Source organism: Dermochelys coriacea, chromosome 17 (genome assembly GCF_009764565.3).
Source record: "Dermochelys coriacea isolate rDerCor1 chromosome 17, rDerCor1.pri.v4, whole genome shotgun sequence".
Taxonomy (NCBI): domain Eukaryota; kingdom Metazoa; phylum Chordata; order Testudines; family Dermochelyidae; genus Dermochelys; species Dermochelys coriacea.
In genome coordinates, this window is record NC_050084.1 from 19,193,333 (window position 1) to 19,219,878 (window position 26,546).

At 49.5% G+C, this 26,546-nt stretch overlaps 1 protein-coding gene across 5 annotated transcripts in view; it reads left to right on the forward strand.

Moving 5' to 3' along the window:
* Positions 1-23,738, forward strand: part of SH2B2 (SH2B adaptor protein 2) — a 67,651-nt gene extending 43,913 nt beyond the window's left edge. For 3 of the 5 annotated variants that reach the window (XM_043499689.1, XM_043499690.1, XM_043499691.1), the window contains exons 4-9: positions 6,097-6,188; positions 8,999-9,093; positions 10,874-11,059; positions 11,757-11,950; positions 15,911-16,082; positions 18,893-22,778. In XM_043499689.1, coding sequence (XP_043355624.1) covers positions 6,097-6,188; positions 8,999-9,093; positions 10,874-11,059; positions 11,757-11,950; positions 15,911-16,082; positions 18,893-19,206 — 1,053 coding nt within the window. In that variant the 3' untranslated portion in view covers positions 19,207-22,778. Of the gene's footprint in view, positions 1-6,096; positions 6,189-8,998; positions 9,094-10,873; positions 11,060-11,756; positions 11,951-15,910; positions 16,083-18,892; positions 22,780-22,937 lie in introns of those variants that run through there. The other 2 variants (XM_038375275.2, XM_038375274.2) reach the window with 2 other exon arrangements.
* The last annotated feature ends 2,808 nt before the right edge of the window (positions 23,739-26,546 follow it).

Consider the following 26,546-nt stretch of genomic DNA (forward strand, 5'->3'; position numbering starts at 1 on the left):
CCTTCTGACTTGGATCTGCGGCTTGAGCTGCATCCACACTGCAAAATGGCAAGGCTTGGACCCGAGTCACAGCAGGACTCTGCCTCTGAGCCCCTCTCTGCCCTCCTTTCCCTTCCCTGCTAGCAGGATCAGAGGACCACCTGGGCGCTGAGTGCTTGCTGACCTGAGTCAGACTGATTTGTGTGTGGACAGAAGCAGGCCTTGCCTCAAACCTGAGTCAGAGTCCAGTCTTAATGTGCAGTGTAGACATACCGTTAAACACAGTGGTCCCAAGCAGTCACTCGTGATGTCTGTCCCTGAGGGAAACCCTGCCCCCGCTTGGTAACCTTCTCCAGCACTGTGTGGCAGCTAACTGGTGGCATTACTTAGCAAGTGCAGTGTTGTCATGAGGCTTGGTTCATGGGTGTTTTTCGATGGAAGGTACTCTAGAGAGACAAGATGGTGATGGTGTTAAATCTCTGTTCCGAGGGCCCAGGCTCCGAATCAGGGCCAGATTCCACTCTGTTTGGCTGGGGGACGTCTGGTGTACTGCCAGACTCCTTAGGGCTGTTCTGCTCTGGAAAATGACTATAACAATGGCATGTATGTATGATTTATTCTCTCTCTGGCTTCTGGAGCAAATCTGCTCAGTTTACAAAGAGAATGATGCATTTTCCCTATGCACATCTCCTCACCCTGGGATCTGCCAGTTAAACTGGGCTCTTTCTGCCTTATCAGAAAGTTCCCAGCTTGCTGTTTTGATCACTGTAACAATAGCCGTTTCTAGCAACAAAGATTCTGTGGCTGGAATTTGGGCAACAATTCTGTTGATGATGCATGAATCAGAATAGAATCCCGCTTACTCCCTCGGAGCTGTGAGGATTTTGCAGAGCTAAGAGAATTAATATTTTACAGTGAAGCCTGAAGATTGCAGATTAAATATGCAAGTGATCTGTCTTGGTGCCATTTTTGCATAGTTACTTTTCTGTTTTGGACTACATTTTACAATTCCCCAACAATTAACTAAGTGCTTCCCTCAGGTCTGCTCCTATACTTATCTTCCCGCACTAGCTGATAGGTGCACTTGGTAGGGTTTTCCATTCTTTTAGCCCCCTATAGGTGAACATCAATTGTTTGCTCCTTGTCCTAACCAGCAGTAAAACTCTGCAGATGAAGACTCCGGGGCCCTGAATTTTACTTTTGGCACTGTGACCTTGGGCAAATTAATTCCCCTCTGATTTGTTTCCCTTCCCACCTTTTGTCTGCCTTGTCTGTAATCTCTTCGGGGGACTTTCTCTCCCTATGTGTTTGGATGGTGCCTGGAACAATGGGGCTTCTAGACAAACAGTACGCTAAAAGATTATCTGCTTTGTCCTCTCCCTCTTAGAGGCTGCATTTGGTCTTTGGTTGCCTTCTGGGCACCTCTCCAGATCGCGAGATTACAGAAGAAGCTCTCTCCGTTTTTAAAAAAGGATTTGTTAGGTAGACAGCCCTGTTTGGCTGGCAAAGGGGGATCCATCCACACTCAGAGACCGTCCTCAAGGGGGGAATCTAGTCATGCTTCCTCTCTTGGGGAGCTGCTCCCTGGTATGTAAATGCTGCTGTTCTAGGCCACTGAAGTGGAGTGATGGTTTTATCCATAAAGGGCTGGCAGATGCTGTTTGATCTGTGGGAGCCTCACTTGCATTGGAAGATGTACAGCCTCTAGGGATGAAGAATCACACATAGCAGATGGGAGTCTGGGGGAGAGCAGATATTAAGTCTGTCTCTCTCTCTCTCTCGCTACAGAGACCCCAGAGAAGAGTTTTCCGTAAAATACAATTAATTAGATTGCTACGCAATCCTGTACCACATGCTGGTGGCAGCTGCTGCTAACAAACTCTCCCTACAAATGGGGATGTCGTCCCACGGGGCCTAAGCAGAAGGGGTGGAAAAGGTCTATGCTGTGTGCTGAGCTGGGAGGCGGCTCCCACAGCTGGAGCAGAGCTCTGCCTTTTTGTGGCTGAGTTTCATTCCCAGCCATCCAGGTTCCCCCTCTCTCTCTCCTGCCCCCTAGAACACAGAGCTCCTAGAATCGTGCTCGTCCAGGGCCGCCGCGCGAAAGCACGCAATGAATGCTGAGTTGAAATTACATTTTTTTTTTTAAAAAGAGAGAGAGCGCTTCACTCTGACTAATGTGGCTGCCCCTTCACATCAGCTGCTCTCTATGGGATGTTTGTGTTAATGGACTATCGCTCCCCCTTGAGCCGGATCAGAAACGCTTACGGCTCCAGCCAGGAGGTTAGCGTGCATACGTGAGTGAAAATAGCCTGATGTTTCCAGTGCACCTGCATCTGTTCCAGGGCTGGGCAAGCACTGTCTGTTTGTGAGCATCCAGGTATCCAACTGCCTATCTGAACTCTCCAACCTACACCAGTCCCCAGAATTAGAAGAGGATGGTCACAAGGTCAGGCACTCTCAGGATATCTTGGTCCCTTTGCTTTTGGTCAAACCCACAAGCTGGTGCAGCTTTGGTCTAGTGGGCTGAGGCTGAAGACCTGTGTTCTGCTCCCTTCTCTGCCCTGGGTGTAGGGTATAACCTGAAACAAGTTGTTTCCCTTCCTTATGCCTTTGCCGTTTTAAAACGAGGATACCAATGCTCCCTCTCCTGGCAAAGCAATTGGGGATCAGGGGCATGTGAAGCTAGAGCAATGCCGTGTCTTATTACTGTTGGCACTGACTGAGGCAGAATCCAACCTAAGCTCTCAGTGGGATGCCAGGAGGCATTTTGCTGCAACAAGCACTGAGGGTGACTCAGTAGGGGGTGCTCATCTCTGAATCACCGTAGCCTCTATTTCATGGCTGCCGTCTTAAATGTATCTCCATCGGAGCTCAGGAAACGGGGGTATTAGGAGAGAATCCAAGCACATGAGCAAAGCAGGCCCCAATCCTAGCTCCTTGTCTGACATTGGGACCAGCTTGGTGACCTGATGGCTGTTGCATTTCATTTATTAGGGAAGTGCCCATTGCAGCTGCATAATTTTAAGGCTGAGTTTTTTGCATTTATTTTCATCTGTATTCTACGTTATTGGCATGCCGCTGACCACTAAACGACTCCCTGGAAAGCCCAAGAGCCAGAACCTTAACCCACTTTACATACTGCTGTCTTCCCACAAACCTCTTTTGTCTAAAGTATTATCGAGTGTGGGGAAAGTGTGTGGGGGAATTCAGCTGGACCCAGATGGTGCACATGTGCAAAGATGTCTTTTGGGAAGAGGTGCAGAGGTGCTGAGCTAGGGGGCTGGCTTGCAGTGATTTCCAGTATTCTAAATTAAGTGTATATAATGATGAAAATACTGGTTTCAGAGTAGCAGCCGTATTAGTCTGTATTCGCAAAAAGAAAAGGAGGACTTCTATCATCTTAGAGACTAACACATTTATTTGAGCATAAGCTTTCGTGAGCTACAGCTCACTTCATCGGACGCATTCAGTTTTCCCACTGAATGCGTCCGATGAAGTGAGCTGTAGCTCACGAAAGCTTATCCTCAAATAAATTTGTTAGTCTCTAAGGTACCACAAGTACTCCTTTTCTTGTTGATGAAAATACTGTTTGCATGCAGAATTTTATTCTAGATCTTGCCTTCCTTGCAGCAAATCATACTGGGCTAACGTGATATTTTAACAGCCTCGCAGGAGAAAGAACATATGGTCCAGTGCCAGACTCCTCTGACTGCCACTAGCCTTGTGCTTGCATCTGAGTTTATTAGATACCTGGTGTGCTCATCACTTCCACTATGAAAGTCAAGAACCCCCCCCCCCATCCCATTGCTGCTTAAATCAATCCTCTTCCCCATTGTTTGCCTAAAGCATATTTTCAAAGGAAGAGTTCAGAGGCCAGTTTGCCTATGTGGATGAGCCTGTTTAAAGCTCTCGCAATCATAAACGTCAAGGGGAAGACTGCCTGTAGTATGGTATTGCTTTGTCTTTACCATAGTTTGATTAAAAGCCTGGCACTTGACTTCCCGCTGCCTACCAGGCCTTTAAGAAAGTGCTTTGAATTGACTAGATGCCCCGTGGCACACACAGGTTGCCATGGAAATGGTTCTTTCCCTTGGATGGCGGTTCCTTGACAAGTCGAACTTATGCAAACTTCACCCACACTCCTTTTCAGGGAGGACAAAGGGGCTTTGTGAGGCACAAAACTTTGAGTATGGTGTTCTGCTGTGCGTGTGTTGGGGGGAGGGGTTGTTCCTCACACTTTCTCTTTCCAGAGCGAGCAAGGCAGGTGATGGGTGAGGTGGAATCGTGTCCTGGGATAGCAGCTGGATTAATGCGCCTTCTTTCCTCTCCTAAATTTTCCCAATAATTCCCTAACAATAACGGCTCTCCCCTTTGCTTCAGTCCCTGTTTCCCCTAAGGGTTTATTTGGTTTGTTAGTTTCAAAGCCCATAATTGCTTGTTGAGATCCTGCTCTCTGCCTCCTCGGGGAGGGGAAGTGTTTAAAAGGTGTGCTGACTTTTCAGGAATCGGCGTGGTGCTGACCACTAAATGACTCGCTGAAAAGTCCCAGAGCCAGAACCTTCTCCCCCCTTTACACACTGCTCTCTTCCCACAAATCTCTTCCGCCTAAAGAATTAGCGAGTGTGGGGAAAAGGTGTGGGGAATTCAGCTGGTCCCAGATGCTGCACTGCAAAGATGTCTTTTGGGAAGATGCACTTAGGTGCCAGAACTAGGGGTGCTTCCGCACCCCCTGGCTTGAAGTGGTTTCCATTATAAACAGGGTTTACAGTTTGGTTCAATGGCTCTCAGCACCCCACTCTACAAATTGTTCCAGCCCCCCTGAAGAAGTGTGGAAGTGACTGATGTAGTGGCTGGATCCCCAGCAAAGATAAGGGACCTATTACCTCTTCTGGCTATTGGAGCTCTCCTCAGGTGGAGGAGGTCTGTAGCTTTTGAGCCAAAGCAGCAGGCTTCCACTCTCAGCTTCCCACATGCGTTTGATGTGAGGAGTAATTGTTTGTTTGTTTGTATGCAATGGTGGGTTTATGATGGAGGGAAGAGAAATGCAGATATTTGTGAATGGAAAACCTTCCCCTCTAGTTCCGAGGACCTCTATTGTAAATTGGCCCTGCAATTTCTCTCTCCTTTTCAGCCAAAATGTATTTATACACCCTTTAACTGAGCACTCCCTTTTGTATGCTTACATTTCTTTTCACTGTGAAGAAAAATAGTGCCTTGCAACATATCTAAACACTGTGTTTTGTTTCCTTTCCTTTTGTTCAAACGATTTAAGAATCCCCAAATCTTCCAGGCATATTTTGTGGTGTTTCTTTTAAAAGTTAGGTATCGGTTTCACTTACTGTGAGGTAAATCACAGGAATGGAGTAATCGCCGGCTTACCCTAGGCATATCTGCTGGAGGTGGCATTGTTAATTCTGATTTGTGATTTTTTTTGCACACTTGGGGTTGGCCATACTGCCTCTGGCATCCGATGTGGTAAAACAAATGGAGTTGGGCCTGGTCAGTGTGTGGAAGGAAGACCTTTAAAGAAAGCCTGGGGTACAGCAGGAAGTGAGGCTGGTTGATCAGTAAGTGGGCTCTTTCCTCTGAGTCGGTGTTGAGCTCATGTTCCAGCATGGAGTTAGGAGGTATTGTGGTGTTGGGATTAGGCTGTCTTTTTCAGATGAGCCTTTGTACTGACGTCATGTCCATTAAAAATCCTGTGGCACATTTCACAGAAGTAGGGATGTTTGCCCCAGAGTTCTGTCTAATTCCAATTTAGGTAGTTACAGTCAAACTCCTGAAAATTTCCCCTTCCATCCCATATCATAATTTCTTTTGGACACGATATGCTCCTTCACTTCCCATTTCGAACTGATGTGCTGTGAGGTATTTAACAGCTGCCCATGTGCCAGAGAGGTGGCTGCATTACAGTAGTGGGTGAAGGTGTGATACGAGCATTTACTTAACTCCACGATCCAGTCTGATTGTTAAACAGGGGCTATACAGTTTATTTCTCCTCTCCTTTCACATCTCTGGGGTGGGTGGCAAAGTGAGGAAGAGTCTATTTTAAACAGGTAAAGGAATTGTAAATTGACATCTTTTTTTTTCCCCCACCATCCTTTTCTCTCCATCTAGGTGGAGAATGGTGCTGAGTATATTCTGGAAACCATTGACTCCCTCCAGAAACATTCCTGGGTGGCGGATATCCAGGATTGCATAGACCCCGGGTAAGGCTCACTTGAGGAAGCTGCCCTTCCTGTTTCAAAAAGCACCTCTCTATCTCAAAAGAGGAAGGATTATCCAGGGGTTCGAGCACCACCAAGAGATATGGAGTCTGTCCCTGCTCTGCCACAAACATTCTCTGTGACCCAAGGAAAGTCTTTTAGTCTCTTGGTACCTCAGTTCCCCATTTGTAACATGGGGATAACAACACTGCTTCACCTCACAAGCGTGTTGTGAGGATAAATCCATTATAAAGATGGTGAGGTGCTCAGATAGAGAGAAAGAAAAATGAAAAAAGTCAATGATTTTTTTTCACCCAAAAATGCTTTTATTTTTTTTTAAAGCCCATTTTTCAACAACAAAATTTGTTCATAAAAGGTTGGCTAGTGTTAGTTATTGTGTGACCCACCAATCTACTGCCCCGGCAGACTGGGAACAGTGTTCAGACACAGCTGACTGGAAAAGAAACCCTGATACTAACCAGCCATCATCTCTGTGACGAAGCAAGGCCCCAAACACTCCCAATGCTTGCGTGACCCACTGCTGAGTGTGTGTTGGGGTCCCGCTCTGTGCCTGATCTGCAGGGGATCTGAGCCTATCACAGCCAGCAGCAATAGAGGTTTGTCCCTCTAGCTGAAACAGCCCATGTCTGTTGCTCTGGAGTCCCTAGTTTAAATCCCCAGTGTGTCTGCTAATATAGTGGCCATCATATAAGTGGGGGCTTATCTGTGACTGGATTCCTGGATGTCTTGCACACATTAACCAGTGGGTTACAGTCTTGTTCTGCCTGCCGTTGCAATTGGATACAGCGTTTGTCTTCACATCCTCTCCTACGCTGTTGTGGAGTGCTACGGTTTAGATAGCTGCTGCGTTCCTCCCCAGAGGTGGTTGGGTTTTACTGACAGGCAGTGATTCCTGTGTGTGCAGCCTACAAACAGCTTGGGTATGGTATCTGTTAGGTTGCAAGATGCTGTAGAAGATTGTCTTAGTCTCACTGAGGGTTTGGGGTGGGAGGGAGGAGGGTTTGACTTCTCAAGAGATCATGGAAAAGGTTAAAATACCTTAACAAACCTCTCACAGTAGCAAATAGACTTATTTGCTTTGGCTTTAGCTGCCTTTCCGTGGCATAAGGCTCCATTCTAATTCCAAACATGTCTGAAATACTAAGCTGTTCACAGGGTGGGGAAAAAATCCCCTGGTGGCTCAGATGTGAAGAGAGGAACTGCGAAAGGTGGGGTCTGTTGGTTTTTATTGAATCCCCGTCTTGGGAGCACATTGTACATGTTCTGCTTTGCTAGAGAGAGCGTCCGGGAGCCCTCAGCTGAGAGCGCCTAGCCCACAGAACGGTCAAGGGTTTTGGTGTCAAAGGGCTTTCTGGAGTCTAGAGGACCACATTAATGCACTTTGGTCACTGCCCTGCAGCTTGTAAAGAGTGTTATCCAGGGGCTAAGGCAATGGATGGGAGCCAGGACTCCTGGCTTTGCCACTGCCATGCTCTGTGACTCTGAGCAAGCAGCTTGACATCTCTGTGCCGCTCTCTCCCCATATGCAATATGGGGGGCAAACACTTTGCCACCCTTGCAGGAGTAAGGGCCATGATCCAACAAACGGGCATGCATGTGCTTAACTTCCAGCACTTGAACAGCCCTGCAGCCATCCAAAGGACCCTTTGTGGGCTCGAAGCTAACCACCACGGGCATAAATAATTGCAACATCAGGGCCCGTGTTTGTAGAGCACTCTGGGATATTTAAGACATGGACACCCCTGGTGAGCACCAAGCATGAATTTTCATTCATCTTGTGTGTGCCGTGCTTGCCAAGGGTTTGAATCGGAAACCTCGTCAATGCCCTGACAACGCACTTTCTGCAGAGGTGGTTTTTTTTTTGTTTGTTTTTTTTCTAAGGGTTGCAGCTGAGTGACTCCGATTGCTGATTCATTCAGTGCTTACTAAATAATTCAGCAGCTCCCTCCCAAACAATTACCGCTAACACAAACTGCTTCCTGAGCTGCCTGCTAGCACATGTCCTCCTGGTTCAGCTAGAGGCTGTTGCTCCGAGAGTAACGGAGACTGGTGTGCGTATCTCACCACAATGGGGCAATCTGGAGCGTCCAGGCTAAAAATAGGATTTCAAGAGAGCATGGCTTTTTGCATGACAATGGCGTCAGGCTAAAGAGGCAGGCACAGCTATGACTGACAGGGGGAGTCAGCTAATGGTCAGGGATGTGCACAGGCATTGCTCCCATAGGGGGTCATTTGGTCAGACTTCCTGCTGTTGGAGTGGCTGTTTCCGTCACCCCAAAAGATCTTGTCTCAAGGTCCACCAGGCCTATCTTGCTCCCACTCCACCCCCCCCCCGATGGCTTCCCCATCTCTAGATGGGTGTCCTCCACCTCTGCGGGTGGCCTGCCTTCATCTCTCCTGCCTGATCTGCTTCCCCTACCTGCCCCCATCCGTTCGGTCCCAATTGCTCTCTTTGAACGCCACTTCTGACCCAAATGGCCTCCGAGTCACCACCATGAGTGGCCAGCATGGGAGCTTGGCCTGCATCCCAGGGACTGGCAAGCAAGGCACAGCAGCCATCTGGCAGAGCTGGGGCCTGTTGTTTCATGGTACAGACACTAGAAATGTGATCCAGAGCACCCAACTGAGTGCATGGAGCTAGAATTTACCCAGAATTATAAGATCAGTCAAATGAACCATGGTTCCTACCTGAGAGTGGAAATTCTTCCCCGCTCACCCCATACCTGGTGAAGCATGTGTCTGCAGAGAGTGACAGCCTGCACATGACCATCTGCTCTGTTTTTTCCTCACAGGGACAGTGGAGATGATATTGAACTTTCCTCCTGTGTGCAGGGAGCCTGCCTGCCAGGCAGGGTACCCTCCTGCAGCTGTGAATTTCTAGCTGATGGTAAGGACACCTGGAGAAAATTACCAGAAATGTTGGGTTCAGATGTTGGTCATCTTGTGGTGTTGGGTTGGGTTTCAAGGCGAGAACGCAGCTGATAACGAAGAAAAGATCATAAAATGTGGGAGCAACTCCGCTCTCCTTCGGGATCTGTTCTTGTTCATGACGCAGCCACCCTGATCTGACAGGCCAGGATGCAGGCCAAGTATCTGGCCGTTATGACTCGCTTTCATGTGCCCTGTAGCCAGCAGCTGATCATAGAAGATCAGGGTTGGAAGGAACCTCAGGAGGTCATCCAGTCCAACCCCCTGCTCAAAGCAGGACCAATCCCCAACTAAATCAAGCAGATCCTGGCCTGACCCCAGCAGCCTTCGCTTGTTGCCTATCCCTAAAGAAATGGGGGACTGAGACCAGCACATGGAGACTCTGACTTCTGTTTCAAATCTGCCCCGTTTCTGTTGACCAAAACTTCATTGCTGAGTGTGAGATGAGTTTTGGGTCTCTGTCCAGCTCCTACGGAGGCATCCTGGCACCATTGTCACTAGTCACAGCAGAGCAGCTGCACAGTGAATGGCCTGTCTGAGACTGAACTACCCTCTTACTTCCCACGATTGTCCTTCTGAGGCAGTGCAGTAGCATGCTGTCAGGGTGATGTAGGGAAGGATTAAAGTAGTTCTGCTTGTCTGGACCCATTTTCTGGGTAAATGGAAGACTGCAGTCTCTAGGGTGACCAACTAACTAACCCTACAAACTAAATCAGCCAACTGTCTACCTTTCTGTCCCTAGTAGGAGCAGATCGTATAGAGTACAATACACCAAGTCCGTTATTATTGAATATGGTGTTGACAATGTGGGGATTTTCTGTAATATTTTTATGAATCCTGTTTGCCTCAGTTTCCCTTATATTTTGCATGGCTACCCAGTGATGGTGGGGAAAGGCCTAAGCTGTCTCTGAGGGCAGGCTAAGTGACCTAGAGAGTGTGCGTGTGTTTTGCCTAGCTGCCTGAGTCTGAATGTGTCACTAAAAACGACTGGCCAAGGCTGACACTATAGCAATAGACAAATCAAGCCTGTATCAATGGAAAACCCAGTCAACCAGACATTGACCCAGTAAGCAGCAACCCAGAGGGAGATGCAGTTCTCCCACCTGTCAGCAGGGACCCTGAGCAAAGACCTCCAGCCTGAGAACAAAGGGCTGGAAGGTGTGAGGTGGGGGGGATAAAGTGTTGGCTTCTGGAGGAAGCTGGGAGCTCACTCACCGGGGAACGGGCGAAGGAAGGCAGATTGCAAGAGACAGAGCTGGAAAATGGAGTTTTACAGCTTGGCTGGGGCTCTGGGCTAGTCGGACCAGGCTATGCTTTAACCCTCATTCCTCTGCGCTAACCTAAGGACTTCCTCCGCTGTGCTCCAGGTGACTAATAAACCCACCAGTGTTGACAACATTGCCTGAGTGTCCCCGTAAATATGTGGTGAGGTGCATGAATCCCTGGTGGGTGGACAGGTCTCTACCAAGTGTCGATCTCAGTTGGACTCGCTGAGCAGATCTCGCGGCGTGAAGCAGGAGTGTTGGAGCCCCCAAGGTTCAGTCTCGGGAGGCTGCATGGCCTGCCCTGAAGGAGGAGTGAGACCCCTTTGTGGGTCTGGCCGATTGAAGGGTTCCTCGAAGAGACTGCTCCAAAGTTGAGGGCGTAGCACCGATCTTGTGGGTCCGTGACAGGTGCTTGTGGGTTGATTTGCAGAGAAACTCTGAGCTTTAAGCCATTAAAGCTTGCCTTCCTTTCAGGTGTGCACAGGACTCCAGACAGATGTTCTGTGCTTGCCACCCACACCACCATCCCGACCACTGCCACTGTCATCTCACCCCCACATGGCAGGGCCAGGGACTCCTTGGGGGAACATCTGGCCCATGTACCACTGGAAAACTTCCTGCAGACCATGGAGTCACCAGCCACCAGCAGTCATTTAGCAGGTACCTGCAAGGCTCCAGGGGGCGGAGGGGAGGGAGGTAGCTACGTTGGCCACCTTCCAGCTGGTTTGCTGTATGTGACACAACTGATGGAAGAAAAGGGAAAAATCCCATTGCAATGCAACGTGGGTCTCTTGAGCAAACCCTGAGCAGAACTGCTGCATTCTGATTAGAGAGAAGGGTGTGAGGGGGAAGAGTGGATGTGGGGAATTAAAGAAAGGGGTGTTCATGGGGACAGGTGTGTACATGAGGTGCCCATACATAGGGTGGGTGTGCCCAATGGCAAAAAGGGAGGAGGTGTGCACCCAGGAATAAAGCTGATGGGAAGGTTGTATAGGCAGGCAGGGAGGGACGAGTGCACTCAGTTCTAACCTTGTCCCGCTGCTCCCAGCCAGAAGAGCCCATTGGTTTAATATAGAAACCCTCTTTCTGCCCTGCCTGGCCACTCTTTCAGTAGAACTGAGTGCAGCACCCAGTAGCCAGCCTGTTTAGCTACAGGTGCACATTTACAACACGATCCTCTGTATTTGACTCAGACATCGTATTCCCAGCATATGAGCCTGATCCTGATCCTTCTGGAATAGCCAGATCGTCCTCTGCCAGAGCCCTGTGGTCTATTCACTGTTGCTGCCGTTCCTTTTGAAAGACAAACATTTCCCTCTCTAAACTGCCTTTCTTTTACCCCTTTCCAACTGTACAGGGGAGGAAAGCGAGACAGAAGCGGAGATCAACCTCTCAGATTTCCCCTGGTTCCACGGGACGCTGTCACGGATCAAAGCCGCCCAGCTGGTGCTCTTTGGTGGGGCCAGAAGTCACGGTCTGTTTGTCATTCGGCAGAGTGAAACTCGACCAGGCGAATACGTGCTGACTTTTAACTTCCAGGGGAAAGCAAAGGCAAGTGCCATTGTGATGCTTATTATTTAAATGGTTTTAGAACTGCACTAGCTGAGCTGTAACTCACGAAAGCTTATGCTCAAATAAATTTGTTAGTCTCTAAGGTGCCACAAGTCCTCCTTTTCTTTTTGCGAATATAGACTAACACGGCTGCTACTCTGAAACCTGTTCTCTGATGCTATCCCTAGTTTGTCTTTCCACCTCTCAGGGTCAGTCCGACATGTAGCAAGCAGGACAGAGGGCCTGCCTCTGGCCCACCTGTCTGATTACAGTGGGACTCGGAAGCCTGATAGCTCTGCTGACTTCTAAAAAGATGCTCGGAAGTGTTGTTATTGACTGGGCTTTTTTGGGATTGCCGAGATCCCCAAACATGAATAATCCTCCAACCCTTGAAAGCGCCTTTCATCCCAGAATGATGCACAAAGATCCATTCTATCTGTGGCTGAAATGTGACCACCTTTGCAGACGAACGTAGCAGCTGTTTAAAACACACGGCCATGCTGCATAACAAATTAGGACAGTGGTTCTCAGTCTCTTTAGTTCTGTGCTGCATAAGAGGGAATGAAAAGAGCTAACGTTTATGTGTGGCCTTTCATCCAGAGGTCTGGATGGTTAGGTGGTTACCAGAATTGGAAGCACTCCACAAACTACTACTACCTCGCTCTCTTCATTGTTAGATCTCAAAGCATTTTACAGAGGAAGTCAGTATCATTATCTCCTTTTTACAGATGGGGAAACTGAGGCACGGGGAGGGACATGACTTCCCTCATATCCCCCAGCAGGCCAATGGCAGAGACGGGAATAGAACCCAGGTGTCAGGAGTCCCAGTCCAGTGCCCAGTCTACTGGGCTACAACAACTACAGATCAGTCTTGCCCCCAGATTCTTTAGGCAAAGCTCCCATTGATTTCAGTGGAAGTGACACCCTTGTATCTGAAAGCAAGATGGAGACCTATGTAATGAACAGGGATTAGCTCACCATCACTGAAATGCAGCTCTCTGGGGTGGAACGCTGATCGCTTTCAACAGGGCACAGAAATACTGAGCTACAGGTCAGTATGGAGGATACGTTGCGTCGATATATGTGTGCTAGCTTTGTCTGAGCTAGCATGCTAAAAATAGCAGTGTAGCTGCAGCGTGGGCCAATGGCCTGAGTACAGGCCTAGGTCTCAGATGGGATGGTACTCAGGGTGGCTAGCCCCTCCTGCCACTTGCACTTCCTCAGCTACACAGCCTGATCAAAGCTAGTGTGCGTATGTCTACCTCTAGCTGCAGTGAAGGCGTCCCCAGAGAGTGATGTGAGGGTTCTGGATCCAGTCGAAAGTGAGGAAGGGATTGTCAGGTGGTTACCAGAATTGGAATAAAGAAAAGGAGGACTTGTGGCACCTCAGAGACAAACAAATTTATTTGAGCATAAGCTTTCGTGAGCTACAGCTCACTTCATCGGATGCATTTGGTGGAAAATACAGTGGGGAGATTTATATACACACACAGAGAACATGAAACGATGGGTTTATCATACACACTGTAAGGAGAGCGATCACTTAAGATGAGCCATCACCAGCAGCAGGGGGGGGGGGAAAGGAGGAAAACCTTTCATGGTGACAAGCAAGGTAGGCTATTTCCAGCAGTTAACAAGAACATCTGAGGAACAGTGGGGGGTAGAATTGGAATGTAGCCAGGACACTGGGGCTACCAAACCCCTTGTGAAAGAAGCCTGGGGGGCTCTAAAGAAAGCTGGATGTTAGCCACCTAGAGCAGCCCAGGGAGCCAGTGGGAAGCAAGGCTGCCAGAAGAGAGTGAATGAGCTGCTCGGTGCAGGGAGAGGACTGAGAGCAGCCCTGGAGGATTAGAGTGTTGGAGGAAGTGAAAGCTTCCTGTTGGCTTAAGATGCTGCCAGAGGGGGCCCTGTCAGACCAGCTCTAATGAATAAAGAATAAAATGCCCAAGGGGACCCCAAACCACCCACTTTGCCAATAGCCCATGCAGTTTAGTCTCCGGGCTCGGCTCCCAAGCGAGCGTTAACCGCCTTCCCCCCTCAAGAGAAATGCAGCCGCTATCGAGGGCTCTCAGTCTGGCTGCTCCAAACATGAAGCTGGGGGAGTGGAAATGCTGAGCCACTGAAATGCATCTTGCAGATTTGACAGTACTTGCTGCTCTACTAAGGCAGGAAGGCTTTAAAAGAAACAATGCTGGCAGCTCCTTATCCCAGTGCCAGCCTGCCAGCAAGAGCACAATAGGAAGATCAGAGCAACGCCTGCTTTTTTTTTTTTTTTTTAAATATAAAGCCTGTTTGTTCTTGCTGGCTGTTTTGGTGTGTGTCTAACGCAGACCCCTTTTTATGCGGTGTATGACTCGCGTGCCCCAGATTAAGCACAGACTATGCGACTGTCAGGGGACTACGTTGGAGATCTGCAGTCTATTCCGTACTCTGCCACTGGCTCACTGAGTGATCATGGGCAGGTTACTCAACTCCTTTCTGTCCCCCTCCTCTGCAAAACTGGGCTGATACTTGGCTCCCTTTCTGAAGTGCTTTGAGATCACTGGATTAAAAGCCTCCCTTTTATTCTTATTCTGTTTCTGCTTGGCATCGGTGGCCCTCAATGCTGGGACAGCCTGAGTGGCTCGGTACGGTAGCAATAACTCTTGCAAGTGTCCACGTTCTAGCAAAGAGGCATCAGTTCTCCTCTTGGTGACACTGCTTGTTAATCTCCCATGGAGAGATCTATTAGCCCTTTGGTGCTGGATGCACAGGTTCCTGGCCTGATCCCTGAAAGTGAAATGCACTCGCCTAAATGGTGCTGTGGGTGAAGTCTGAAGGGGTTCAGTGAAGTAGAAATCCGTCAGGTTTCAGTGGCAGAGTTGAATGCAAATCCTCTCTCTTATTAGACTTGGCAGGGGGGTACTTGTTCCAGCAGCCACCCTGCTAAGCCCTGGGTTGGGGTGATGGGGAAAGGGACACATTCCTGAAATGGGTTAGGGCTCAGGGAGCTCTGAGTGCTCTCAACCCTGCAGGGCTGAAGGGGATGTCCCCCTGGCAAGCATTAGCCTTGGCAAGTCATGGCAGGCCTGATCCTGAGCGATGCTGAGCACTCTCTTCCAACTGGTTTCAGGAGACATTGTGCGTGCTCAGCACCTCTCAGGCTCAGGACCCAAGAGAGGAAGCTCTTGTTGCATACATATTTTTGTTTTATTTTTAGAACATAATTGTTTATTAATAAACACCCCCCCCCGAGTTTGGTAGGAGCTGTGCAGAGGAACCTTACACTTCACAGGAGGGACTTGCAACTCAGAAAGGGCATTTAAATGCACAGTGTTTATAAGGAATACTGCCCCGTAGGGGTGAAACTAGAACATTTTAACAAACCACTTCACTGCAGAAAGTGGGAACTAGCCTTTGATTTCCCAGCAAATGTCTTGCACTGCAATTCAGTTGCACTTTAACTTGCATGCAGCTGGGCGAGTGTCAATGAAAGGTCCCAGAGCAGAAGCTCTCTGCTGTATGTTCTCTTTGTGCAGCCTCTATTCCAGTTTGGGTTTTTTTTGTTTTGTTTTTTTGTTTTGTTTTTTTTTTGTAAAGGTGCTTTCCTTTTTATTTCCCCCTCTTCTCAAAGAACACTTCTGTTTCATGTTGCTGGTAACCGAAAGGCCAGCTTCCCTGACCAGACACTTTCTGAATGGGTCATAGCAACTGTTGCTTGGCAGCCAGTCAGTTTCAATCAGCTCTGAAACGTGAGATCTTCCTGTTTTGAGCCAAATCGCTAGCGAAGCGGAAAAAACAATTTTGTTTGTAGATAACTAGTAGCCTTTGGATTGGGGGAGCTGTAAATGTTCTATCCAGCATATGAAGGAACCAAGCCACGTGCATGGTCTGTGGGACAAATAACACTTGGGTCAGTATCCACGGCAGTTGTGGACTTGCCCTTCGGCCCATCTGCTTCACTGCGCTCCTCTCTTGCAGCACCTCCGGCTATCCCTGAACGAGAACGGCCAGTGCCATGTGCAGCACCTCTGGTTCCAGACCATCTTCGATATGTTGCGGCACTTCCACACTCACCCCATCCCCCTGGAGTCCGGCGGCTCAGCTGACATCACTCTCCGCAGCTACGTCATGGCGCAGGGCCCCTTCTCTGGTAGGTCACCTGGCTAGCACAGTATCCCTCGTGATCCTGCACAGGAGATGAGTGAGGAGAGCTGGAGATGGATCAGAGCTCAGATCCGGATGCGATCCTAGGACTTGGGGTCAGGGCCATCTCCAGGAGAAATGTGCTTGCACCAAGTTCCCTGCAAACATCCAAAAGAAAAAGACTCTCTCGTGTTTTCTCCTCCAGTACCATTTCCCAAAAGCTGTCCTGCTTATTCTAAGGTGCTGCCCCTATGCTGACCCTTGGGGAGTGGGGCCAGGAGCACTTCACTTAGCCCTTGAGTTCTTCTGACCAGCAGCCAGCTCAGGAATGGTGGTGTCCAAGATTTCCTGGCTAGAAGGACCAAGCCAGCTTTACAGGCTGGCACCCTTTGATATGGGCTGGGATGGATTTCCAGAGAGAACTTCCACTACATAATGTCTGGTATCTCTCATCCAGGGATCTCAAAGCATGGTATGAAAGTGGGTCTGTGACTATTATCCCATTTTACAGAGAGACAAAGTGAGGGTCAGCGAGATTATGACTTGCTCAGGGTCATACAGCAAGGGATTAGAATAGAAACCCAGCATCCTGGATGTGGACGTGCCCCTTCTAGTGGTGGCCAGGCCATATATAGAGGTTGAGACTGCTACAGCCCTGGCTAGCAGATCCAGCTCCTTTTAGCTCAGGCAGTAGTGGGGTGGGCTTTCGCACCCGGAGGTCCTAGGTTCAGTCCCTGCTGACAACCATGTACTTGGCCTTACAGATGTCCAGTGTTCTGCTCTAACCACTAGAGGTGCTGCCTCCATATATAAAAAATCTAAAAGAGCTCTGTGTGTGTATCTATCTCCATGAGCTATAGGAAGAGCATGCTGGGGGCCAGTGTGTGTATTTTCTGCTCCAGTGATGAGGGATGTGCTGAATGGCCTGTTGCACATACTTGATGAGGCAGGGAGAATGAAGTCACTCGAGATGCAATTAGGTGGGACCTTGTGGGAAGGATTTTATTACCTGTGTCCCTACGTCTGATCAGATCTTGAGGGGCTGAACAGGGCGAGAGCCCTGAGCACCTCGTGTCCGGAGGGGATGTTATCATTTGGGGCTGTGCTGCCTCCAAACTGGAATAGGGTGGACGCATTTAAAACCCACTCCTCAAATGAGCAATGGGGGCCGTAACATGATTCAGAGGTCAGTGCTCCCCTACATAGCCTTAATATGGCGCTCAGTGTTGTCTCCCAGTTCTTCCCCAGGGAGACAGGCTTCCTTCCATCTGCATAGGAAGTGGCAGGGAGTCCAGTCCCCCAAGGATTTTGGTTTTCCCCCAAGACCTGCCTGGTTTTCTGGGGAGCCACCAAATCTGTGCAGTGTCCCCATGCCTCTGGGCTGTTACACATACCCCTCAATCCCTCCGATGGGGACATGCTGCTAGGAGTCCCCGCACCAGCTGTTGGCCTCCCCACACCCCGCTACTGCAGTGAGGGGGGATCTGCTCAAGATGATCCAAACATGATGGGCCTGATCTTGTTCCAGGTCCCCATCTGGGGTCGACTGGGGGGGGGGGGAGTGATAGACCACACGTCCCATCCAGACCCACAGAGTGCTTGTGCGGTTGGAGGTAGAAGGGGCAAAGTCACAGCTCTGGCACTTTCTGCCCTCCCTCCCCTTCGCCTCTTGGCCCCATCGATTTTTGTGCTCCCCTTTCCCCTTGGAGGCATTTCAGCTGCACGAGCGTCTCAATCCTCTGCTGTGTTAGCAACACACAGGGCTTCCAAGGTGAGGCCTACACAGCCCGGTGCTGTCCCAGCTGTATCTGGGCCAGGCTGGGGCATCACCACGAGAGCAGAGGGACTGTGCCACTGCGCTTGGGGAGAAGGAGCCACCCCTGGCTGGGCAGGAGACACTCCTTTGCCCTCTGAGGCCTGCAAGGAAGGGCGCATAGCTGCGCTCACCCCCTGCAGGCAATGTGGGTTGCGTGGCTTCACGCAGCAGACTCAGAGGGCGGTTGTCTCCAGATTGGTCAAGACCCAAATTAACTGAGAGCAGATTCGTTCGGTGTCCTGCCATGGGTCAGTGGGAGAGGCTGGGAGGGACAGGATGTAGCTCCTGGCATCCGAGCACTGGAGTCTGAACCACTAGGGGATCTGCAGCGAGGAGCCACGGTTAAAGTGCTGGAGTGGGATTCGGGAGACCTGATGTCTTTCTCAGCTCACTCACTGACTTCATGTGATGACTTGCCTGCCGTGTCTCTGGTGATCCCGCCTGCTTCCTCGCCCGGCCTGGGCACTGTGAGGCCGAGCCGGAGTCTGCAAAGTGCTGCGAGATGGACAAAGACAATGAGCTAGCACCTTAGTCGATAGAGCAGCCCATCCCAGTACCACTCCGCCCTTCCTCCCATGCATGGCCACTCCCAGGACCTGGCTCCATATTTCAACTGGTTGAGGTTAGGAGAGACCACACCACCTAGAGTCTAGGAGATGGAAGATCTGCAGCAGATCTGAAGTCCTGATGGTCACTGACTTGCTGGGTGACCTTGGACAAGACCCCTCCACCTACCCCATGGGTGCCTCAATTTCCCCACCTGTCACTTGGGGCTAATGACACTCACCTGTGTAAAGCACATGAGACCCTCTGATGACAGGTTTCATGTGAGTGCAAAGCTTATTGGCAGGGCTGTGCGGGCAAGCGTCCCTGTGCTGTTTGTGCCCTGAGGACAGAGAACTCCTCTCTCCACAGCTGCCAGTCCAACATGGAACAGCTTGTAAAACATTCGCCCTCGTGCCTTCTCTGGGCACGTGACTCTTTTGTGTTTCACCTTGCAGATGCCAGCCCTGCCCCAGCTGTTGCCTCCCAACAGCCCAGCTGCAGGAGTGACCTCCCATCCCAACCCTACTTCTCCAGCTTTGTGCCAGGTCCTTTCCAGCCCGCATCGCCTGGGGAGGGGGCTGTCGCCTCTTCCTCCTCAACCAGCCACCCTCTGTACCACCGAATGGAGGGGACCCTCAGCGCCCGGAGCCGCAGCAACAGTACCGAGCGCCTGCTGGAGTCGCCCAGCGTTAGCGTGGAGGACTACCCCGAGAGCGACGGCTCGCGCAGCAGGGCCAGGGCGGTTGAGAACCAGTATTCTTTCTACTGAGGAGTCACAGGGTGGAGGCCAGCCCTCTGTGTGGGGTGTCCTTGTCTACCAATGCAGCTGTGGCTCATGGAGATGCTCGTGCCATTGCTGATGAGCCCTGGCTCTGATCTCTGACCGCCCCCCAGGGATGTTTACATATCACCATGGCCCAAAACCATGGGCTGTTCCCATTCTCTCTTGTCAACTCTCTGGCGTGCCTCTCACCTCAGCATCCGATTCACTGGTGCCAGTTGAAAGTCGCCAACTCCATCCACCACCAGCAATGGATCTGGGCTGTCCTTTCTCCCCCTCGCACCACGGAGAATGGTTTGAACAATGAGCAGTTCCGCCAGCCCGGCAACTGCGCTGGGGATGTCCCAACCAAACACATTCACCGCTCCCTAGATCTGGCTCATGCTCTGAGCTCAGAAGGCCAAAGACACCAGTGCCATTAAGGGATCTGTTCTAGGGTCAGCAGTATCCGGTCTCTGCCATTGTCAGCTTGTGGTCGATTCCCTTTACTCCTACAAATATTCGCCTGCTGGTCTCTCCATTGTCTGCAGTTGGATTGGGACTTTCCACTTCCCGCTTGGGTCTAGTAACATGCAAACATTCCTCCTGGAATAGGAATCCATGGTTTTGATTTATATTGTTCTTTCATTGTTGCACAGGCGAAAGGAAGCATCTCCTGGCATTTCCTAGATGGAAAGGACTAGACGTTGCCAGTGTTGGAACGTGGTCAAGGTCACCTCAAATGGTTTCTTCCCTTCAGGGATAATTACCTTGAGTTCTGCAAACAAGACACTGCAAGCTAGTAATGTTTTGAGGTGACCTTGTACATGACAAATCTCACCAAGGTAGTTTTGTTGCTAGCACAGAGAACGTGTCCCCCCCCACACACACCAGTCAGGGATGGAAAAGACCTATCAGACTGTCTGGTCCCTCTCCATTGCTATTACAAGACTGTTCACTGCAGGAAATTTAGGGGGGAGGGGTTGTCCACTTGAGTCCCAAGCTAGGGAGCTTCTGCCATTGCCCAGGGGAGATTATTCCACAGCCTAATGCATCTGACTGTTGGAAAGTTTTTCCTGATAGCCAGCCCATATTTTCCCTTTCTTCATTTTATCCTGTTACTCCTAGTTGTAGCTATGGAACCCACCCTAAATCATTCCTTTTCCTTTTTGGTTTTTAAAATCCTACAGCTGCTTGAGGGGTGGAATAAAATCCTCCTGCCTCTGTCATCTCTTAGCCAGCCTGTATCTGTACAGTTCTGTTAGTATTTTCTTCTAAATCCATCTCCCCAGGCCCTGATCATTTGTGTTTGTTCTCTGAACTTCCCCCAGTTTGTCAATGGCTTCTTGGTAACATGTGCACGTGTGTCTGATGCATATTCTCTTTCTTTCACGTGCATGCTCTCTCTCTCTCTCTCTCTCTCTCTCTCTCTCTCTGACACACACATACACCAACATGAAAGTTCCTGGTTGAATCCCAATCATGGCTAACCCTTGTACATTCTATTGCCGGTGCTAAGAGGAACACGATTGCAAATGCACCTTTTGGCTAACATGGCAAATTCAATCAGTTCCATCCCCTAGAGACCGAGCTTTTAAAATATGACATTGGCCCAAATTTTCAAGTGGTCACTTTTATTTATTTTTTTTTTGGGTGCTCCAGTGTTTGGGTCCCAGCTGGAGATGTCCAGGGAACCTCATTTTCAGGAGGGCCAAGCCCTCTCTACTCTGTTAGAAGTCAGTGAAAATTTCCGCTGCTTGGTTGGGCTCCCCAAAATTAAGGCACTGAAAATCAGGAGCTACTTTTGAAACTATGGCCTATTAAACCTAACCGCTGAAGAAGAGCGAGCTGGAGAAGAGAGGGCTGTTTCCTACTGTGTTCATAGACAAAATAACTGAAGTGTTTGGCTGGTATGCTTTTGGTTTTAATTTTAAAACAAAAAATTTGTACTCATGGCTGGATGAAACTTCCCCCTGGGCAGAGGACCAGCACTTAAAGCCAGGTCTACACACCAATTTAGTACTGATATAATTATGTCAGTTGGTGGGCTGGGGCCTGGGGTGTGTATTTTTATTTGAACTGAAATTGTTACACCTGTACACCTCTAGTGTGCATGTGTGGCAAAATGGCTTGAGCACTGGACTGGGACTTAGCAGACCTGGGTTCTGTTCCCAGCTCTACTATTGGCCTGCTGGGTGACCTTGGGCAAGTCACTTCCCTTCTCTGTGCCTCAGTTTCCTATCTGTAAAATTGGCATAATGGGACCAACCTCTCCTTTGTAAAGTGCTTTGAGATCTACTGATGAAAAGCCCCATATAAGAGCTAGGTATTATTAAAGGTGCCTTATAACACTATATATTACTGCCCTTCCCATATGGGAACAAGTTATATGGTGTAAGCATCTGTCCGCCATTCTAACAGAGTCCACCCTAGGGAGGACACTGCAGGTGTTGTGCTGTTTTAACAACTTGTGTGTGTAGACAAGGCCTTGAGTCCCACTAAAGGGTTCCTTTGGCATTTCTTTGGTGGCTTCTTTCCTGAGCCAGCAAAATGTGTCCTCATCTTCCCCCCCCCCCCCCCGCCCCCTCCAGTGGCCATTTCTCCCAGCTTTTCCCCTCTCCTCCCCTCCCCCCTACTTGCAAAGGCAAAGAATGGGGCTTCTGGGCCAGCCTGCTGCACCACCTGCTTAAGAGTTGTGCTCCTGAAGCAGCATTGGGGGAGGGGAGGGGAGTGGAGCCGTTGGCTGCCCATCTCCCTATGTTTACAGCCACTTCTGCTTTTAAATGATCTGGAAGGGACAGCGGGAGGGGTTCGATTTAGTTTGGGTTTTTCATTTGTCTGCTGCAGCAGCCCAGCCTAGGCGGGGGTCACATACAGAGGACCCCATGCAATATACAAACGGGGGCACCCTGTGCTGCAGAGAAAGGCAGGGTTTTCTTCGGTATCGAGTTTGAAATAGACCTGCTCTGTTTGCACACCCAAGGAACTGACGGGGAGCGTCCAGAAATTGAACGGTTGCTACCATTCTCCTTCTCCAGAAAGACTCGGCGAGCTGGTCAGACAGAGGCAACGCATTGCCTCGGAGCCCTTCCCCAGCTGGCTGCTCGTTCCCATTTTGCCTTGGGGGTGGGGTAAGCGGGAAAGGGGGTAGCAAATGATCTACAAGCAAATATGTTGATTTGTAAATAGGGGGAAGTAGGGAGAAGTGTAATGTTCTGTAGAATAACTACATTTATTTAAGCAACTTGTAAAACAAATGGGAAAACTGAGTTCCAGTTTTGAAATAAAACCACTTGAACCAAGACACTGCATTGAAAGTGATTATAGGGGCTTCCCTGGATTTGCTATAAGAGTGCTGGCTGCCATATTAGCTTCTCCAAGTGCGTACATAGGTGCTGTAACTAGGGGTGCGGCAGCATTCCTGGCCCGAAATGGTTTCCATCATATACACGACTTACAGTTTGGTAAGAAGCCCCAACTGAGATAGGCGCTGCATTATGCTTGGGGCTGTACAGACATAGAGCAAGAGGTAGTCCTTGTCCTAAAGAGCTTCCAGCCTACACAGGGTGGGAAGGAAGTACCTTTTGTCTGTTTAACAGCTGGGGAAGCTGATGCACAGAGCGATTATGATGTGCCCAAGGTCACAAAGGGAATAAACAGAACTGGGAATAGAACCAGGTCTTGTGGCTCCCCAGCTGGTGCCTTAACCAAAAAGACTCTTCTTCCTCTTTCACATGCAGCACTGACAGTGGCCTCAAACGGCAGTGGCTGGAGCACTGTTCGGCACCAAAGCACTTCCAAGTGGTCCACGGAGCTGTGCCAACGGTGAAGCTTCTGTGCCATGGATCTGAGCTGCTTCCTGCTCATGGTAGCCTGTTTTTGGAGGTTTTTAGTGAGCCGCTAACCTCAGCCAGCCCCCGGCTCCATTGCTGTCTTTGTCACATGGGTCACTGGTAAACTCAGCGGGGTCAAACCGGCAGAGGATTCCATCATCATTCACACTCCGTTAGCATCCCTGACCATGTCTCCCTTGCCAGAGGCCTACGTTGACACGTGCTCTCCTTACAACCAGTTCAGCACACAGCTTTGGCTGTGTAACAGGTTCCCCCTCGTTAGGTCCTCCCACTTTTTCGGCCGTAGGATCTCTGAACGCTCTGCCCTAGGTGCTACTGGCAGCTATCTCCTCTGGAGCCGACGTTCCCCCTGCTGCTGAGGCACTGTCTGGATCTTCCCAGGATGCCCTGGCACAAGCACAGTTAGGCAGCGCGATGAGGGCAGCGGCCCAAGCCCGGCTGGCACCTGGGTACATCTCAGAAGAAAGCTGCTCAACCCTGTTTCTTGTAAACAAGTCAGGTGATTGGGTTGGTTAAAAACCCCATCGTTGCAGTACCGACAGGACTGTGGCCAGTTCTGGGTAGCTCCTCAGTCAAGGCCCAGACAGCTGGTAAAGCAATAACGGTCTTGGGAAAAGCAGGATGGAATCCTTGGCGCTAGGAAGCTCATACTGCTGGATCCCTAAGGCAAGCACCAGGGACAATTACATTGTGTGCTCTTGTGTATTAGTAAGTTATTCATGCCCTGGTGTGTTGGTGAACTGCAACCTCCTGCAGCAGGAATGAATGAATTGTGGGTTGTGCTGGAAAATAACGTTCTGTCCTCTTACAGGATTCCTGGGAAGCTGAGAGAAGGACACGTCTGTCCACTTGTAAGGAACAGAGAGATCTGGGAGTAGAAACAATGCAAGAGACAAGCCAGCTATAGTGTAGTGTACTGGTTTATCTGTATGAGCCCCACTGCCCTCGGCTGGATGGACTCGGAAGTGCTGTAGTGTGTGTGATTATTAAGGCAGAGACTGATTTACAATGAACCTGAGAACCCTCAAAATCAAAGGTTTTCACATTTCATTCACTTAGATATTGCAAAGCTCAAATATCAAAAATGGACATTTCTGACCCACCTCCCCATCCAAATGCAGAAGCATGTCAGAGAGATAACAATCTCAGTTTCTTTCAAGAACGCTCCCATTTTCAAGAAAGTGCCTCCCAAATGCTTTATTTTGAAATGCAAACATTTGTTTGGACCAAGAGCAGGGTTGTGGGTTTTTTTCCCCCTGTTAAAACATGCAAATGTTTTCCTGTTCTGATGTAAAACCTGCCAGGCTGCACTCAGCACAATTCTGGAATTGATCAAGGCCCCACCACAAAACTGTGAGTCATTGTATGGGGATTTTTTTTAAATTTCACAAAGGAATATTTGCTGTTTTTGCACAACCCTGAAAATGGTCTTGCCTCCAGTGAGTATCTTAAAAATAAAAAGCAAGGACCAACTGCACTGTTGGCTCTAGGGCAATTTCCTAGGGATGTGTGGTTTGAGGGTACACCGTGCTCACTGCTCTTTCCCCATATTGCATATAGGGGCTCCTTTAGATGACCAGCAAAGTGGCTGTGATTTTTTTGTGGTCGTACATTGTTACAGGTGGAAACCACAGTTTGGACTATCTACACAAACAAGCTAGCCAGGTCCATGTTTGTAGTTATTTCTACACTCCCAGTTGACATTCCACTTTCCTTCATTAGAGGATAATGAGCTGACAGCCAGGCAGTAGTTCCCAATATTGAAATGTTTATCTTGGAATTACAGCTTTGTAGAGGTGGCAGCTGCAGTGATGAAGACACAGGGCATTGTAGGGCAATCGGACTGGCCAGTGAGCATCTACCTATCAAGCGATACAGAGGGACTGGCTGGGTGTCAGTGGATTAGTAATGATATTGTATATAGCACTTTTCATCTCCAGGCTACTTGTGACTGAAAATGGACCACGGGCTATTCCATGGCTTGTAGGAAATGAGCTTGTTTCTGTTCAATGGACAGGTGTCCACATCATGGGAGCCACCATCCCAACTGGCACTAACTGGCCCGTTTTCTGACAGTCTTAGAAGGCCCAAGGGTTGACGGAGCCATGGAGACAGGACTGCGTGAACAGCATGCTGGGCAGTCGGCTGGGGGCAGGTTAACTTGCTCCTGCCTGAACTGTGGTTGTCAAGACTTCAAGCTCTGGGGTTGTCAGCCATTTGGGAACTCTGCCCGCACTGAATTCACACTGTTCTTTTTAAAATCAGTTTTGTAAGACCAACACAACTCATAAACCAGTGTGATTTCTAGATCAGCCTCAGAGGAGCTAAAAAGATGCCTTATGTAAACATAGAGGGGGCTGAACCTGAAAGCCAGCTCCACATTCTCTGTCTTTTTTGGAGGGGATCAATAGTAGATCCAGATTTTGTAAACGGTCCTTAAATTTATAGAGCTGACCCAAAGCTTTCCCCCTGCACATCCCTTGCACCTTTAGGCCATCTGAGATCTGGATCCAGATTCTGCAGCTTCTGCCAATCTTGGTGTAAAATACAAAAAGGCATATTCCCCTCTTCCACTGCACCTGACCTTTAGTTGCAAATTTTGGCATGCACCTAGCCTGAGTGAATGTCATGCCATTTCTGTAGCACACAGCGGACTGACAAGAAATTTGGCTTGCATACGAAGCTTGTGTCCCAACCGGGCTCTGCGCTGACTCCCGGTTCTTGACTTCCAGCTGTTGCAATGGCTAAACGTCACTCAGGTTTACAATCTCACTGTTGGCAGAAGCCTTGTGCCTTCACAGGCTGTGAAAGGGGATGTGCATGGTGCAGGCTCACATGCAGTGAGCTACCTCAATGCCTTCTTTCCCATATAGATTGCCTATGTTCTTGGAAGCAGCTTCCCTCAAGCCACCGTCATCTATCACTGTTTGTGCACAAAAGCCTGTGAGGTGTCACATGGAGCGCTAGTTAAGTATCAAAGTGACACGAACAGATGGCGCAAGCAGCAATACAGGGAGGTGCTAGGAAGTACGGTCTCGCTTCCATTGTCATCGAGGTAGAAATCTGGCACGGGCAGGCATGCTGGTGTAAAACGCAGTGAATTGCAGCCCAGAGCCTCTGCAAAGCGGATGTGCACAACCGCAAGCAGCCACAAAACACAGCCAGAATGTGACTTACTTTGCAAACTGAGGCCACAACTCTCTGGCATATCTTGCAGGGCTCTGGGGACAAAACTCAGGTCAGCATTGCTGCTTGAGGAGAGTAGAAGGTTGCCCTGTTTGGGCTACAATAAAACAACCAACCAAACAAACCCAGCTTTGAAAGCACGAGAGTGAGAAGGTTAATCTAGTGGCTAGATCACAGGACTGGGGCTTGGGAACGAGCGAGTTGTAATCCCAGCTCTGCCCCATATCCTGTTGTAGGTTTGGGCAAGTCACGTAAACGTTCAGTGCCTTAGAGCTGAGCAATGGGGGTAATCCTACTTACCCGGTAGAG